Here is an 18,296-nt window from a genome sequence, read left to right as displayed (position 1 = left end):
TAGAGCCAATCTTCTTTCTAGAGATTGTCCTCCTACAATACAAATTATATCTGGTTTGGGTAGAAAAAGCATACTACAAGATTGCAGTAAGTATGACTTTCATTGTCATTTTAAACATTTCTAACATGAAAGTTTTATTGGCATTAGCAGCTGACCTCCGTCACAAATTCAATATTTGTTACAATAAAGGTTACATTATATTCTGGCTCAAGATTAAGAATGAGGCCCTATTAAATATTGCTGAGGCTGGGAGCAAAGCCAGTTACTAAATGGCTTCCGCTGACTAGAGGGAACTAGCGGACTAAATGGGTACATCCTAATGTGAATTTACTAAGGAAATCCCTTATGCAACAGTACACATCTGTGTTACAATCATAAAAAACATGTTATGAAATATTAGTTTATTTTAAACAGTTTTCACAGCTGCATTTTCTATAAAACTTTACAAATTGTACAGTTCATACTACTCAACATAAAAGTAGGTCCCACAGATGCAAAAATACTGTACCAATGCCAACTTTAGGCAGTTTTACAAACTGTACAGGGCTCCCCTAAGAAGGGAAGTCAGATCCTGATATAAACTTAAAAACTGTACAAAAATAATGTTTTTTTGTAATTCTTCATACATTCGTCATATTGAAAGCAGTCTTCCAGTAACAGTGGATATCTGTTATCAATCAGAAAACAACTCTGGAAGGGAATGCAAACTAAGGATATGTACAAAGGGCACACTGCTACACCATAATTTTTACATAGCACAGCCTTATAAAATGCAGAGAAAAAAAGAACAATTAACATGTAATATAAGATAATTTTTGGGATGAAATCTGTATAAGTGTGGCAAAATTTAACTTATTAAATAAAATATATTCTAATGAACCTAAAAAGTATACACAGGCACATAAAAAGATATTTTTGGTGTAATACATTGATTGAACCTGAAAATAGAAAAACTATGTTTTATAAAGAAGCATTCTCACCCAGCAACTGAAGCACTATAGTTAAAAAATTGTGTAACTGTTGATACAAAATGTAAAACTAATGCATAACTTATAGATATTCATAGATAAGATATTCAGTGATTCACTAATACTGCAAAAAAACAAGCTTTCATCCTAGAGACAGTGGTTTCTTCATGCTTACTGGGTAAGAATATGACGTTCTTAAAAACGGGAGAAGCATTTTATTATTCGAAATCCTGAGCACACATATACATTTTTTGCAGATATGTATATCAAAAGAATATATAATATTAGGGTTTATTTTGCATTTACTGCAGACTTTTCCAGAATGCGTAATTGCTTGAGGTATTTCAACCTTTGCCCACAATTTAAAGGCATAACGTCAGTTTTTTACTGTATGGTTGAGCATTAAAAGTAAGAGTTGGCAGATACCCATCTAAATCTTAGACTCCATGTGAAAAAATAAACATTATTCCAGACCTTCTTGTCACAGAGTCCAAAGTCAAAACAATTGATCCTCTCTTCATTATCCTCCTCTTTTTGCATTACAGTACTCCATAGAGTCATGAGCTAGTTCCTCAATGAGAATGCTAGAGCAATCCATTTCATATAAGTTTTGTGTGCACTGGGCTGGAAGAAGCTCTGCAATTGTCTTCTATTACAGTACTGAACAGAACGGAAAGTTGTTTTTCCAAATACAGTTCCAAGCTTTTAGGGTTGTTTTTAAACTTGCTTCTTGAATTTGAAATATAGTTGGGCACTCCGTCCTATGTGCCCAATTAATAAAATTCCAGTGGCATTCCACGTAAGAACATTTGCATAGTCCATCAAAATTCATCAATCTTCCTTTGTAAGTACTTCAACATAGAGTCCATTCCTTGTGAAGAGCCCCACACTTTCTTTAAAACTTCACACTCCCTGTCATTGGCTTGCTCCAATTCATCTTTCATGACATTACGGACTAGAGCTTTGGTTTCTTCAAGTACCTAGATGAAACAACATTATTTTAGTATTCTGTGAAAGTATTCATTATAATGGTAATTTTGAAGATGAAAAATACTACAATTTGCAGCCTAAGAAACTCTTGAAAACAAACATATCTACACACACACACACACACACACACACACACACACACACACACACACACACACACACACACACACACACACACACACACACACACACACACACAAACAATGAAAGCTGCAGTAACACTTTAAAATGAGCAGAAGTTCAAATAGAAATATACAAAAATGCCTTTGGTGCTTTATTTTCATTATACAATAACATACTAATGCTTATGTGGTAAGAATGGATTAGGTCATGTAACATTTTCTACAATCGTGTGGTGTAATGAGTTCAAATGACTTAACTGTCACACCTGGATACAGTTGTATCCAAATCTTGGATGCAAGCAAGCGCACTCTGATTAAAAAGATTCAGAAATATTATAAAATACAATGAATAGTAGGATACAACTCGTCAAAAATAAAAACGTTATTTCATTCACAAAAACAGTTATATTTAATATGAAACACATGGCTATACATTTTTCAAAAACACTGTTTAACCACGGCAACTCTTAAAGATAAATACCACTATAGCAAGCTGGAAAAGCTCTAACCACTTTTAAAATCAACCTTTGTTTCCTGCTTCCTAGTTTTCTTTTCCCCCTCTCTCTCTTATTACAATCACCTAAACAACCTGCTCTGCAATTTCAATGTTGATTTACCTAGCCCACTCCTCCAATTACAAACTACACGCATTAACAAAGAAACAAAATAATTTTGATAAGATATTTGATCGTTTTTTTTTTTTTTTTTTTAGCCTTCCCTATAGCAATGAATGGACCCATTTTTACAAAAACCATACTCTGCTCTGCTCTTAACTTGAGGCCCCCTTATCTTTATTCTTATCTCTACTCTTCCCCAGAGAAATTAGGAGTTCATCAGCCGCCTGCACAGATCGAATATTGTGCATAGTGTTATTATGCATGACCTTCAGGGCGGCTGGGAATACTAGTTGGGCAACTGCGCCAAGGCTCCTGAATGCCTCCAGCCTCCTCCCGAACTCCCACTGCTTATCCAGAGTGGCCCTTGATAGGTCTGATCTAACCTGAAAGTTGAACCCCTTCCCACTCAATGACTTCAGCTTTAGGGCCAAACTCAGGATAGATTCCTTCAGAGTGTAAGTACGGAAGTTCACCAGTATTTTCCTTGGTTTTTCCCTTTGAGGGTTCCTCCTGAAGGGGTCTCTATGGATACGCTGGATGTCAAGAGATAGATCCTCAAGCGACTGATCTAATCTCAGGGATTCTTTTAGCAGTTGAGTGATATATTGCTTAATATCTGACCCCTCACTACCTTCCGGAATGTTGAGAATACGGAGGTTATTACGGCGTGCATTATTCTCTAAAGACTCCATCCTCTCAGCCAACATCAGATCCTCCTTTTTAAGCTTACCAATATCTAATTTGGCGTCATCCAAATGCAAAGACATGACTGTCATATTATCCTCCAATCTTTCCGTTCTTGTAGCGAGGCTGACTAGTTTACTATCTAGAGACTCGCAAAAATTCGAATTTCAGATTGGATAGTTGCCGAGGCCTCGAAGCCTTTTTTAATGTCTGCTGATAAAGATGAAAACATCGTCTGGAGGTATGAAGCTAAAGATGGATCAACCCCGCCAGCTGAGTACGTATCTGAAGCAGAAGCAGAAGCTGTACCCCCTCGACCATCTTCCTGTGGTAAATCGATACTATGTGATGACCCTAATAACGAAGACTCAGGAATATTCATCGTTGGTAAAAGCTCCATAGCCGAATGCTTTGAGGATGACAAGGAGGTCAAAGGCTCTGTGGAGCATGGAAGATCTATTTAGTTTTGTAGTAAGGTAGTCGACGGTATGACACTCGGTAAACCCATCGAATTTGACCCATCATTAGTACTTTGGAGCAAGACACTGGACGAGATATTGGACGAGAAGGCTGACGGTTGTCCCAAAGCACTGAGACTCACAGCAGGGGGTGTGGAACTTTGAGTAGGGAGGACTAAAAGAGTACCAGTATTACCCCCAGCCTCGACATCCTCCTCTAAATTCGTATCTGTCTTTCCAACCGGGAACAGTGAGGCGCTTATTTTAGCAGGCCCTGAAAGAATAATCGGGTCTGTAGTCAATACTGAAAATTCAAGATTGTTCTGCAACGCCATCATGGAAGAAGTATTTTCAAGTAGTTGCTGATCAGGAAGACGCAGGACTTGTGGAGTAGCCTTAAAGTAGGACCGCAAGGACGGCGTTATCCTAGATTCTGTACTTTTAGGAGTATTCTTAGCTGTATTTTTAGCTACCTTGATATTTTTAACGATCTTAGGGTTTTTTACTGTTTTATTAGAAAAAACACATTTCGTCTTAACCTCACCTGAGAGATATGAGGAGACTCTTGTTATAAAGAGGGCCCCTTGAGTCCTTTGAGTTGTCTGGTTCAAGTTCAAAGACACCTCTGAATTCAATTGCATCAGACCTCCCTCGATCGATTCAACGGTCACACCAACAGTTTTAACCTTATATTTAAAGCACCTTCCCCCGCTCTCCTTACCCCCTGCTCCAAGTTTACAGGGGAAATACTAGCTTTAACGACGTCCTGCGGGGGAGGCAGCAACCTGAAAACAGAGCTAATGTCAGGGGCTTCTAAACAAGCAGGCACAAATCCCACTGGTTCCTATGGGCTCCTAGACCTGCCCGAACCCCCTTGCACCAACTCTATCTCCCCCCGAGATTCCACATACCTCGACACATCTCTTGCGCGTTTAGCCCACTCTCTCTCCTCCACACCCCCCCCTTCCCTCCTACCAAGCTCAGAGGCGATATCCGTGTGAAATTCTTCCCTGCGAGGTCCCTGGAGAAGGCTACGGGCCCTCCTTCCTCGGCGCAGCTCCAGTGCAGCAAGACCCCACAGCTGCAAGCCGAGAATGGCCTGCCCCGGGACTCGGCAGTCAACCAGCAGTCCTGGCAGTCCTGGCCTCTCCCCCGCAGCATCCGACCTGAGACCGGAGGGAGGAGCATATGCAGTGGCAGTAACTCCGCGGGGATCAGCCCGCAGATCAACAGCTCCGGCGGCAACAATGACGGCGTCGGACCCAGAGCCAAAAGCCAAAAAGACGCTTCTCCTCGCGCGCATAAGACACCGAGGTATTAACGAAGGAGCGGTGTCATTTTATAGACCCGCGATACAAACACGCGTCCTCGCGTTTATCCTGCTGCCAACGTTTATCCGCTTATCCGCATGGACAGGAGCTCGGCTAGAGTGTTGCGACAGCTCACCTAGCTGCCGCCATGTTTTCCTCCATTGGGTCCATTCATTGCTATAGGGAAGGCTATAAAAAAAAAAAAAAAAAAAAGGAATTTCTTTTGTACACTGCAGGATTTATAATATATTGGCTTTTCCTATTTTTTCTACTCTTCTTCTTTTTTTTCTTCACACCTTGAGGGCGTAAATATATCAGCAAAGATAGGTCAGGATAGGACAGGAGCTCAGTAAGAGTGCTATCTACTGGTTTATCCAGATAGATAAGGCAAGGGTTTTCCATGGGGTGGGGGGAGGTTTGGGGGGGCACGAGGGGTTGGTGCAAGTTAAAATTTTTAAAAAGTCCTCTTTTTTTGCCCAGTGTTATCTTTCACTGGTATGGAGAATCATAGTTTTGCAGGGGAAAGGTAGTACTGTTAGTAGAGGTAGAGGTTTTTCTTTTTGTGACCATGAGGTGAACACCTGGCTGGGGAGTGGAATTTGCTGTTATGGATAAGTTTAGAGTTCTTTCATGGAACATTAATGGCTTGCGCTCCAGTCCAAGAAAATGGAATATTATGCAGTATCTTCGAGATTTCGATGCTCAAATACTTATATTACAAGAAACTCATCTTACAGAAAAAGAGATTCTTTCTTTAGTTAAGAAAAATAGATGGGTTGATTTCTGCGTATCTACCACACAAAACTCTAATACTAGAGGTGTTGTAATTCTTTTTAAAAAATCATTAAAAGCAAGGCTAGTTGACAAACTTACTGACTCTAGTGGGAGGTGGCTCATTGTTTCGGTAATTATAGCTGGGGTCCGAGTTACCATAGTAGGTTACTATGGGCCTAACCAGGATGACCCATCAGTTCTAGGTACTGTGTTCTCCCATCTGCTTCTTTATCCAGAACCGATTATCCTGGCTGGAGATTTTAATGTGGTCTTGGACCCTCTTATTGATAAATCTTCATCTAACAGACCTATATCTCCATCTAAAACTAGGTCTTTTTTACTTGATAAAATGAAGGAGTTCGGATATGTGGATATATGGAGACTTAAGTCTGGTCTAAGACAGGGCGTCTCATTTCGTAATTATAAATATCAACATCAGTCAAGGATAGACTTAGCATTGGTCAGTCAGGAACTAGTTAAACTGGTACAAAAGGTTTATTATCTTCCCTTTCATCTCTCTGACCATGCTGCTCTATGCCTTGAATTTGCTGGGTTGTCAGAGACCACAGTTAGAACTTGGTCATTCGACCGCTCATTCCTCAATGCTCCAGACGATATCTCTTTTTTAAGAACCGAATCACAGTATTTTTTTGATAACAATACTGGCTCAGCTTCCTCCGGTTTTGTATGGGACGCGTTCAAGGCTTTTTTGCGGGGGCTATTTACTAACAAGGTCTCGTATAAAAGAAAAATTTATAGAGACACGGTCACCTCGTTGGAAGCTGATATGGCTAAGGTGCAGGAGAATATTCTGCTACATTCTGCCGCTCCACCAGAGATATTGGAAGACTGGCAAAATAAATTATCTGCATTAAAGGGGGAACTGAGCTCCATCTTGAATTTACGAGTTCTTCAGAGATGAGAGGCCGGTAAGATGGCCCATTTTGAATATGGAGAAAGTGCAGGAAAGCTTTTGGCTTGGAAAGCGAAAACAGATCGTATTAGAAATAATATAGATCAAATTTCGGTAGAAGGTACGGTCCATTCAGCGGATAAGGATATCAGAAATGCCTTTCGTGATTATTTTGAGAACATATATCACGAGGATAAGAGCATTGATGCACAACAAGTCGAGGACTGGCTGAATGGAGTATCTCTTCCTTCTCTTTCTTCTGTTCAGAAAAATCTCTTGGATAGACCTATCACAAAAGAAGAGGTAACTGGAGCTATCTTAGGTAGTAAGAAGGGTAAGGCATCAGGTCCGGATGGCCTCCCTTCGGAGGTTTATCAGGTTTTACCAGCAATAGTTCCCTTCTTAACCGAGTTGTTTAATCAGATTTTCTTGGAGGGAGTGCACCCTCCCTCATCTTGGAATGATGCCTCTATTACGTTGTTATTAAAGCCTGGTAAACAGGCTGATAGTTGTGGGTCATATAGACCAATTTCCATCCTAAACTCAGATTATAAGCTTTTTACATCTGTCCAGGCCAAAAGACTGGGGGTGGTGGCACCTTGTATTTTACATCAGGATCAGCGAGGTTTTGTGAAGGGTCGCCAGCTCTTTGAGCTGACTTATGATCTGATGGGTGCTATCGACATGGCAACTGCGGATTCCTTGCCTTTAGCTGTCATCACGTTGGATGCCACCAAGGCCTTCGACAGGGTGAATTGGACATTCCTGTCGGGGGTCTTGGTGAAGTTTAACATTGGGGAGGCTTTCCGTGGAGCGGTCAGTTTGCTGTATCGGAACCCTACAGCTTCCTTGTTGGTCAATGGGGAGTTGTCAGACCCGGGGTACCAGACAGGGCTGCCCACTCTCCCCTCTCCTATTTGATCTATACATCGAGCCCTTTGCCCAACGACTGAGGGATGATGTGGATATCAAGCCTTTTATCTATAGGGGATGGGAGAGGAAGGTAGCCCTGTATGCAGATGACATTCTCATCTTTTCCTCCGATCTGTGTACAGCACTACCTGCGGTCATTGCACAGGCTAATGACTATGGTGGGATGTCAGGATACCAGATTAATGCATCTAAAACAGAGATGATGACATGGAATGAGGCTGAGCCAGTGGCAGGGGCCCAGCCAAATTGTTCCATGCGGTATCTCGGACTTACTATCGTTAGGGACATAGATAAAATCGTACCGCTGAACCTAGATATAGTCATGAGAGATTGTAGAAGGCTTATGAGGTCGTGGTCTCTGCTCTCCCTTTCCATCTTGGGTAGAGCTAATTTGGTGAAAATGTTTATTTTGCCCAAGATTTCTTTTCTGTTTAATAATATCCCGTTGTATTTTGAACCTTCTATTCTACAAAAGTTGCAAGGTCTTATTAGTTCTTTTATTTGGAACGAGCGTATACCTCGGATAGCATGGAAAAAGATTAGGCGCCGTAGAGAAAAGGGGGGACTAGCAGCACCCGATTTACAACTATATGCTTGGGCTTTCCAACTTTCCCATGCTAGGATGCTGCTTAAGATGCCGATTAACGTGGGTATAGGAAGCATGTTTGCTGCATTATTGAGAAGAGGGGGTGTAGACCAGCAGGGTTTTCTGTTTAAATTTGGGGATCCTAAGTTTTTAAAAAAGATTAAGTTGAAGATTTTGTTGGGTTTTATAAAAACATGGGTCAAACTAAGAGGTGCAATAAAGGTGGGCTACTTTTCAAGTAGGTCACCATTATGGAACTCTCCCGGTTCCCCGGCATGGCTTCTTGATAGTCTGGCAACACCTTTGAGAGAGGCTGGTCTGGAAATTTGGGGAGATCTCTTTTTTGATGGAGTTTTGCTATCTTGGGATCACCTATTGGCTAGAGTGGGGTCGGGTCTCTCTAAATTCAAATATTTACAGATGGCAAGTTGGGCCCGTACTCAGAGCTCTGCCAAGGGTAGATTTCAAATAGGTGGTGAGAGTAGTATAGTGACCCTGATGATGGACAGACCTCCCGCACCTAAAGAGATTTCGTTCTGGTATAACTTGTTACTAGATGAGGTTGATGGGGAGTTCGTCTTACCTGAGACGTTGTGGATTTCCTCTTTCCCCGGGATAGATCTTGAGAACATTTGGTATTCCTCCTTTAAAATCTTATGGGATACAGTGAAGCCATCGTGGTTGCGTAGGAATCACCTTTTTACGCTACACAGGGCTTATTATTCCCCACAAAGGTTATCCAAATTTTCTACTGAATCCACTGTGGCATGCCCTAAGTGCGGATTGTTAGAAGCTTCTGATTTACATATGTTTTTTGACTGCCCATTGGTGTTACCTTATTGGGACGCTATCAGCTCTCTGTTGACAACATCAGTGGGGCATCCAATTGCAATCAACATCTTGCTTGTAATTTTTGGAACATCATTGGAAATTCAAGGTCCTGTTAAAAAAACTCTTGTTTTATTGTATCCTACTTGCAAGAAGAGAGATCTGATCCTACTTGCAAGAAGAGAGATCTGCAGGAAATGGAAGGATCCACTGCCACCCACCTTGATAGACTGGCGTTCATCAGTACTGCGAACGTCAAAAATGGACTTAGTAAGACCCGGTAACCCCGAAAAACGACATTTTTGGCACCTTCTGTATTGGTCCTAGGTGTGTGTTGGGGTTTTTTTTTTTTTCCCCATCGTCCGATGATTAACGCTGCTTGGTCTGCTCTCCCTCCTAGATATGGATATACTCAGAGTACGGTTTTCATAAACCGATCATGGGTATTCAATAGCAGCAACATTGCCCCTGTATGGATCATATCTCGCGGTGCATCCTCTGGAGAGTTGTTTGAATAACACTGAGTGCTGGCCTTGCCTGTGATAGCACTACCAGTTTACCTGCGACAGTGTATTTTACCTTTCTCTTCTCTCCTAGAGCTTCTATGCGACTTTCCAAGGGCAAAATGAGGACAAAAAAAAAATAAAATAAAAAAAATAAAAGATATTTGATCGTTAGACATGTGTGATTCATGCAAGGTTTAAATGTAGAGTATGAACAGGGTGTGTCAGTTAAATGTATTTACCCTTTCATTTATCAGATATGTGTATGCCATGATACTATGAGTGAGTTTCCCAAAAACTAAAAGCAGGTGCAAGAAGTTAAAGTAAATAAGGAGAGAGACTGGAGGTCACTGAAGCTCTTGGACCAAATCACAATGTGGACAATTGATCACAGGGAATTTAAGGCCTTATTCAGTGACAAGCAGTCTGGTTTTAAAAGCTCTTCTGAACATCATGTGCTCAGGTTCTACGTAAAGCAGGCCTCTTGCTGCTTGTTTCCATTTTAGAGAGGGAAATGTGATTCAGGAAGACCAGTCTTATGCAATTGGCCAGCTGGAAGCATCGGAACAGGGATAATCATGTGTCTGGTCACAGAGAGCTTTATTGGCCAAGCACAAAGAATATGGAGAAAAATGATATGTTAAGTTTGACTCGATTCTAAACTTTCTTGTAAAACGCATTTGTCCCTCTCCTTCTGATTTTGAGGGCATGCTTTTCTGGTTATGCGGATAGCATTTAGCTTCCATTTTAGTTCTCGTGTTAACTTAAACTCAATTCCTAATAGTGCTCTGTTCATGTTTATCTATTTTGCGAGAATGGCCTTATGCACAATTTTTTCAGATAGCCATTTACCCCTGGTAGTATGCACACTTAGACCCAGGGTCGCAAAGAACAATTTACTTACCATCGGTAACTATACGTCTGTAAAAGACATATATTAGTTATGGATTCCTTACCTTAGAATTACCTCCAGGTGTCAGACTGCATCCGGAGAAATTCTTTTGTAGCAGTACCCCTGCACGTCGGTAGGTGGCGTCAGTCGACTCCGCGTTCGTGGTTGGCGTTGTGATTGCCGGAATTACGTTGCTGTATCTACTTTGACGCCCCCCTTGGGCACGGATGTCAGATCTTTCTTTTTCTGCGCCAGCCAGTGCAGATCCGGAGAGAGCGGTACCTCGTCACTTTTTGACTTTTTTTCGACCGTAACTGACACTAATTTGCGACAGGAGTCGCAGGCCTAGAAGCCGGTTCGAGGACGGGACATCCCTAAGTGCACCAGGAGTCGCAGGACTCAAAAAGAAGTCGGCAAAAGTCGAAAGAGAGTATTCAAAAAGTGACTAGAGGTACCGCGCTCTCTGGATCTGCGCTGGATGGCGTGAAAAAGAAACAACAGATGTCAGCGTGCAAGTACGGCGTACAAGTAGATACCACAACATCATTCCGGCGATCACAACGCCAATGACTAACGCGGAGTCGACCGACGGCACCTACCGACGCGCAGGTGTACTGTTACGAAAAACTTTCTCCAGATCCAGTCTGACGCCTGGGGGTGATTCTATGGTAAGGAATCCATAACTAATTGTCTCTTTCAGATATTTGAGAACATGAGGCATTGTTTTATATTCTGTGCTCGCAAACTCTTCTGCCTCAGTCAAAATAAAATGATATCCTGCACCTTTGACTGTTTGATTAGCTTATGTTTTATTATATAAACCGCATCTGTGCGAAAGTCGGTGAGAGGTGCACTTCTGCAGAGTCATCACAGAACGCTGCTAGAGTATGCAGTCCCACAGCCTCTCACCTTCATGCCGAGAAGGACGATAGCCGATTGTGAGCGACAGTGAAAGGGTAGATTTGTTTCCACAGTTTCCTTGGGAATCAGAGTCATTTTCTAGGTTACAGACATCTATAACTGTGGAGATTTACGAGTTTGGATGTGGTACTGTGAGCTAGCCAAATAGACCAACATTTACTGATTATATAAGGTGACTTAGTCTCTATATTATGAAGTTGTGTTGTTCTAAATACACAGTCCCACTAAATTTGTAGGAACCATATAACATTGCATCAACAACGTTCTTGGTATGGTACCCATTTCATGGTTCTCTTGACCAAGGCACCTTTATTACCTCAACACAGAGAGGTTTGTGATAATAAGGGTTTTTATCCTCCTTCAGCTTAATAGGGAGCACTTGCTTATGCCTGTAGGTTAATCAAGCTTGATTATTTTAAATATTTCACCTTCTATAGTAGTTTCCTTGCTTTGAATTCCAAAAATTGAATATCGTGCAAGCAGTACTTATTCCTCTTAATTTCAGACATGCAGTAATTGCACACTTAACTAGTTATGGGCTCCCCAATACTGTTGGAAAGGCTACCTTCATGGTTGAGGCACACAAAGCATACAGATGTGAGTTTTTTTTTATTCCTAGGTTGACCCTCCTGCTGTTGATGTCAATTCAAAAACATTTTACACATATGATGAAGCAGCCGTTCCAGCTGCATATAGACCTTATGAATATTTACAAATGTAAATAGGGCAGTCAGTTGCTAGACTTTAAAGTGGTTCAGTCATTCTAGCCTTTCCAGGATAAGATTACTTGCCTTTAAGCCAGACAGTTGTACATTAGATTTAGACATGGAACCTTACCTATCAACAGATTTTGCATTTGTGTGGAGTGAATTACTGTGTCAGCACATTTTGTACATCATGTTACCTGGAGACTGAAACTTTCCACCTGTTCTTCTTCTTCTGCAAGGCTTATTTAATTCCTCCTATGAGATGGATTAAGCCAATGGGTCTTCTTTCAGGTATTAGGCAATATGAACATGCATTGATAATTATGATATCTGGTACGAATGAAATGATTTTTATTAGTGCTGCTATATTTTTATCTTCTGCATGGATCAAACGTAAGAAAATATTAGCGCTCAGTAGTAGTAGTGTGATTGATATTTAGTTCAGGGTTTAATATTATTGTATACTTTGCACTTAATTATATATTATTCTCTTGCACTTTATAATAATACACTTTATAGTATATTATTCTCTTGCGCTTTTTAATTACGTGCAAAATACTGTTGCATTGGTGAGTTTTACATAAAGACTGTTAAACTTTATTAAATATAATTTTTATAGAGCACTGCCAAATAGCCCATTGGGATTTTCATGATTATGTTGTCAATGTGCAAATGATATAGTGACATTTGCCAATATGCTGTTTATGGTGATTTTATATGAACGTATTGTGGTATGATTCTCTTTTATCTGCTGATTTTAGGATTGTTTTTAATGATCTTTGAATCCAAAAAACTATATAATAATACAATATGAAAATTCCTTCAGCATATCAGAAACTTCATAATTGGTTCCTAGGCACCCTCCCACACAGATAATACAATGTCAGACTGTGTCCTCTCAGTAATGATGGGGCAACCTGCCCAGCCTTAGCAGACTTTACACCTTATCCTAATGCACAACAATTGCAACAGAGTGACACAATTGGTCTTTTAAACCATTTAGTTAGACTGTAGCAACGTCTTCTACAGTATGTTCTCCATATCATCACTACTTCCCCAGCAAGGGCTCCTCAAGCTGGACAGGCTCAATTAAATATGCCTACTTTTAGTCCTAAAACTATTAAAGCTATTGGGTAAAATCCCTACCAAACGGAACAAAAGTCCATTTTAGATTGCACAAAAAACAGATCAACTTGAGGCAGTGTTTCCCCATATGGGACTCCATCATAAATTCAGAATTCTCACTATGTGTCTTCCACTTGCTATGGTTCCCTTGGTGGAGGAATGTAATACATGGGGTACAGGTTTTGCAGCTATTTATACCATACTGTGTCCATTGCGGTTTTACTAAAGCACTTAATCCGATTCAGGCTTAGCATGGAGCAGCCCCTGCCCTCAATTTGAGGATGAAACTTATTGGAAACGTTGCCACTCTGTTCTCAGTTATTTTACGATATATTAAGGGGGAGGTAGCTACCGTGGCAATTGGCGAACAGCTTGGCACAGTTCCAGAGGCAAACCAGGAATTTGAGCTTCCTAAAGTCATTTCTGAAACCTATATCACCATAGGTCGTGACAGTCTAGGAACCAGGCTTAATAAGTCAAAACTTAAAGGCAAATCTGGGGCAAAAGTTACCAAGCAGACAACTGAGTCTTCTAAAAAGCGATGGGATAAAAATATGGCTAAAGAAACTGCCCTGAGTGGATCTCCGCAACAGGAGTCCTACTAAAAATGTTACAATCTACGTAATAGAGATACAATTAAACAGCACGATAAGTCTTAGTATTCTGATAGACGTCCTTATCGTTCTTTTCAGATAGTCCTAGAGAAGGGGATGAGGCGACCAGACAGGAGGAACATGTGAAACCGAAAACTGACTCGCACTGCTCTTCTGATGTCATCAGCATCTCAGCCCTCTCTCACAGGCTCTATGAAATAGACTTACAAATTGAGGGTGATATACAGCGTGCTATTAAAGTATATTCTGGCAGAATTTAAGTAGTGAATACGACATTCTCTTGACTGAGACGGATTGGGAACATGAGTTTGTCATAAATGACCCACAAGGAGAGGACGTAATTATACCTTCCTTTTCGGTCATTGTTCCTGAAGAATAAAACAACGTATGCTACAGTATGGGCTCTTGCTCAAGCCCCAGAATTGTATCTCAACCAGGCAGGCTGAGATAAGGATTCTCCTGATCATATTATACCTACACCGTCCGGCCTGCAATTACAAGCACAATACCCTATTAAATATGAAATAATTGTTAAATATTTATTAAACAAACACACAGATTGTAAAAATACTAACCAAACCCCCTTCTAGTCTGCATGATACACAATCTTCAACCCACTGTAATGATGTAGCCGAGTTCTTTCATCAAAAAAACAATAACATCTACTCCACTTTTCTTCCCAGTAATACCCCCTCCCCTACTCAGTCTAAAGCAGTTTTAACCATTTCCCTCCCTCAGCCTCATTTTACTCTGGACCACTTCCCTCTCCTGGATCTTCTCACCCTGGAAGCCATAGCCCGGAAAGTAAAAACTGGTTCCCCAGAAGATCCAGCCCCTCCAGACATTCTCATGTCTGTATCTTCAATCACACTGCCTATCATCAGAGATGTACTGAACGCTTCGATCATATCTGGCCGAGTTCCCCTACCATGGAAACAAGCCATGGTTCGTGCATTATTAAAAAAGCCTAATCTTGACCCGTCAGATCTCAGTAATTATCGGCCCATCTCCCTGCTCCCGTGGTTGAGCAAAATATTAGAAAAACACGTCAACTGTCACTTGGTAAATTTTCTGGAAAATGCCCAATTGCTAGACGCCACCCAGACGGGCTTCAGACCTAAACATGGGACTGAGACCGCCCTCCTCATGGTCACGGAGGAATCCAGAAAAATCCTGGACCGGGGAGGATCAGTGGCAGTGATCCTCCTCGACCTCAGTGCAGCCTTCGACACGGTCAGCCATGACACCTTGTTACATCGTCTGTCCAGCGTCGGAGTTAAGAACAAAGCCTGGCTTTGGTTCAAATCTTTTTTGGAGGATAGATCCTTCTGAGTCTTTGACGGTGAGGCCGTCTCTACCAGCAGATCTCTGGGGTGCGGAGTCCCTCAGGGCTCCTCCCTAAGTCCCGCCCTTTTCAACATCTATATGAGGCCACTGGCTGATGTCGTCCGCCCATTTGGGATTAAGATCATCTCCTACGCGGACGACACACAGCTGGTGGTCTCACTGGCACAGGGAGGCAATCCCCCGGTGTCAGGCGGACTTAGAGACTGCCTAACTGGATGTCCTCATCTTCCCTTAAACTGAATGGGGACAAAACGGAGCTGATGCTCCTGGGCCCCTCCGACCCCCTTCTTTTTAATTGCCTGTGGCCCTCCGACCTAGGCCCCCCTCCAGCACCTAAAGACAACATCAAAAGCCTTTGGGTATGGCTGGACAGTTCCCTTTCATTTAAGACCCAAGCCACCAATCTCTCGGCAACCTGTTTTGGCCTCCTCAAAATGCTCAAAATAATCTTGCCTCTTCTTCCAATGGAAGCCAAACAGGTAGTCATTCAGGGTCTGATACAGTCCCGCCTTGACTTTAATAATGTGTTATACCTTGGCGCCCCAGATTACACCCTACGCAGACTTCAGATAGTGCAGAACTGCGCGGCCCGCCTACTACTTGAACTCCCTCGCAGTCACCCTGTGAGGGCCGGTCTGGTCAAACTGCACTGGCTGCCAATTCGGCAAATAATCTATTTTAAAGCCATGTGCATTGCTCATCAGTCCTTTTGGGACACAGGCCCCATGATCACTCGCGATCTAGTTACCCATTACACACCCACCAGAAACCTCCGCTCTAGTCAAACCTTTCTGGCGACACCCTTGAGAATAAAAAAGACCAGGTCAGGCGGCAGGTCGTTCACATACAACGCTGTTAAGTTCTGGAATACTCTTCCTTTGCATCTCAGAGCTAACTCCAACCTCACGTCCTTCCGTAAAGAGTTAAAAACCTTCCTTTTCAACCATTCCTACTAGTCTCTCTCAGCCACCATATTAGGTTCCTTCTAATATCATCCAGCGCTTGGACGCCCCTGGGCAGCAATTCGCGCTCTATAAATGCACATCTATTCTATTCTATTCTATACACACTCTCAGGGCCGTGGCTGCACTCCACTTTGCCTCAATGACTTACCAACTTCACTTGCTGCAGTGTGACTCACTCCATCTCTTAGCAACTGAATTCGCCGCCGCAGGTCAAATTTACTACAGCTGCTCAAGTTGAGCCACGCAGCGCCAGCTGGTAGTGTAAGCAGAGAGCACTGCCGGTGCGCTATGACAATGTGCCACAAAGTAGCCCAACGCCTGTCTCACACAAGTTAACTGAAAACCGGCAGCAGGATAGGACGTCTGATCCTCACGGCGCCTAAGTCAGTGCTGTATTACACAACCTGACTGGGCTGTCATGTCTCAGTAGCAACCATTGGGTACTACCTCGACGCGATGTCATCTGAAAGCCGCGCCGAAGTGGAATTCACAATCTCCTTCAACTTCATGATACATTGTAGCATTATTAAAGCAGCCTGCCAGCAGAGCAAGCCCCAAGCTGCAGGAGCAGCGCACGCAAGCCACGGAGCACTTTCAGCTACCACTTCACATTTAGTGTTATTTTGGCAGCGCTGATAAAATGGCCTGTCTTAAGTGACAGCTGAGGTGATATGCATTTTGTGCGTCAATGTATTTCATTGCGGTGATGCGGAGCATGTGTTAGTCTAACGCCTGATGCGTGGTACTTGACAGGAGTGGAGATAATCAGACTACGTTGGCTCTGGCTCACGTCATTTCTGACGCTGGTCCCAGTAGTTTTATTTTTGCATTATTAAATTTGGACTACAAGTACCAGAATGCAAACCAAGGAATGGCTGTTGGGCTGCAACAGAAGATAATGTAACTTACCCAGTAAGCATCTGTTCTTGGCATGCAGATCTGTAGATTCACATGCTTTGCATACTCCTGCCATCTATTGTTGGGTCCAGATGCTTGCAAGTTGTTTTTCTTCAACAAAGTCTTTCCTAGTCACGAGGTAAGGTGACTCCTCCTTTTGGTGATAGTGCGCATGGTCATCAACTCCATTGTTAGATTGTTTTCCAACAAGACGGTGAGAATGGAGTAAGTAAGTGTAGTATGGAGATGTCCATGCGCATGAATGTATAATGAAGAACTGCAACAACTATAGGTATCCAGGGAGGCGGGTGGGCGAATGTGAATCTATAGCTCTACATGCCAAGAACAGATGCTTACTGGATAACATTATCCATTTGAGGCATGTGTGCTGTAGATACACATGCTTTGCATAGACTACAAAGCAGTATACTCCCAAAGCAGTGGCTAACCTGTAGATGTTGCAATTGTTTTAAATAGTGTTTTAAGTACTGCTTGGCCTACATTAGCTTGTTAACGTGCTAACACAGCTACACAACAGTGTTTGGTAAATGTGTGTGGTGTAGACCATGTAGCTGCCTTACATATGTCTGCTAGAGGAATGTGCCTAAAAAGGCCAAAGGAGCCCCTATTTTGCGAGTGGAATGCGCTCTAGAGGGTATGGATAAAGTTCTTTTAGCTTTAGTGTAGCATGTTTGAATGCATTTAACAATCCATCTTACAATACCAGATTTAGAAATGGGATTGCTTTTGTGAGGTGGAGCAAATGCAACAAACAATTGTTTTGTTTTGAGAAAGTCTTTTGTCCTATCTATGTAGTACAATAAAACTCTTTTTGACGTCAAGTGTGTGAAGAGCGTGTTTTGCTACAGAATCAAGTTGAGGAAAAAACAAAGGTAACTCAACCGATTGGTTTATATGGAAAGCAGAAACCACTTTGGGAAAGAATTTGGAGTTCATGAGGAAAACTACCCTGTCTTTGTGTAGCTGAAAGAAGGGAACTTCCAAGGTTAATGTCTATAGCTCACCAACTCTCCTTAATGATGTGATTGCTATGAGGAAAGCAACTTTACATGAGAAAAACTGTAAAGGGCACTTGTGCAATAGTTCGAAAGTTGGACCCATGAGCCTTGTAAGGACAATGT

At 42.1% G+C, this 18,296-nt stretch overlaps 1 protein-coding gene across 2 annotated transcripts in view; it reads right to left on the bottom strand.

Annotated features, from left to right (window-relative positions):
* Positions 1-382: 382 nt before the first annotated feature.
* The window catches only part of CDYL (chromodomain Y like), a 286,386-nt gene continuing 268,472 nt past the window's right edge, over positions 383-18,296 (bottom strand). For both annotated transcript variants that reach the window (XM_085607193.1, XM_085607192.1), the window contains one exon: positions 383-1,948. In XM_085607193.1, coding sequence (XP_085463319.1) covers positions 1,790-1,948 — 159 coding nt within the window. In that variant the 3' untranslated portion in view covers positions 383-1,789. The remainder of the gene's footprint in view (positions 1,949-18,296) is intronic.

Source organism: Triturus cristatus, chromosome 5_2, assembly GCF_964204655.1.
Source record: "Triturus cristatus chromosome 5_2, aTriCri1.1, whole genome shotgun sequence".
NCBI lineage: Eukaryota > Metazoa > Chordata > Amphibia > Caudata > Salamandridae > Triturus > Triturus cristatus.
The sequence above is the reverse complement of the archived record's forward strand: the minus strand, read 5'-3'. Positions and strand labels throughout refer to the sequence as shown.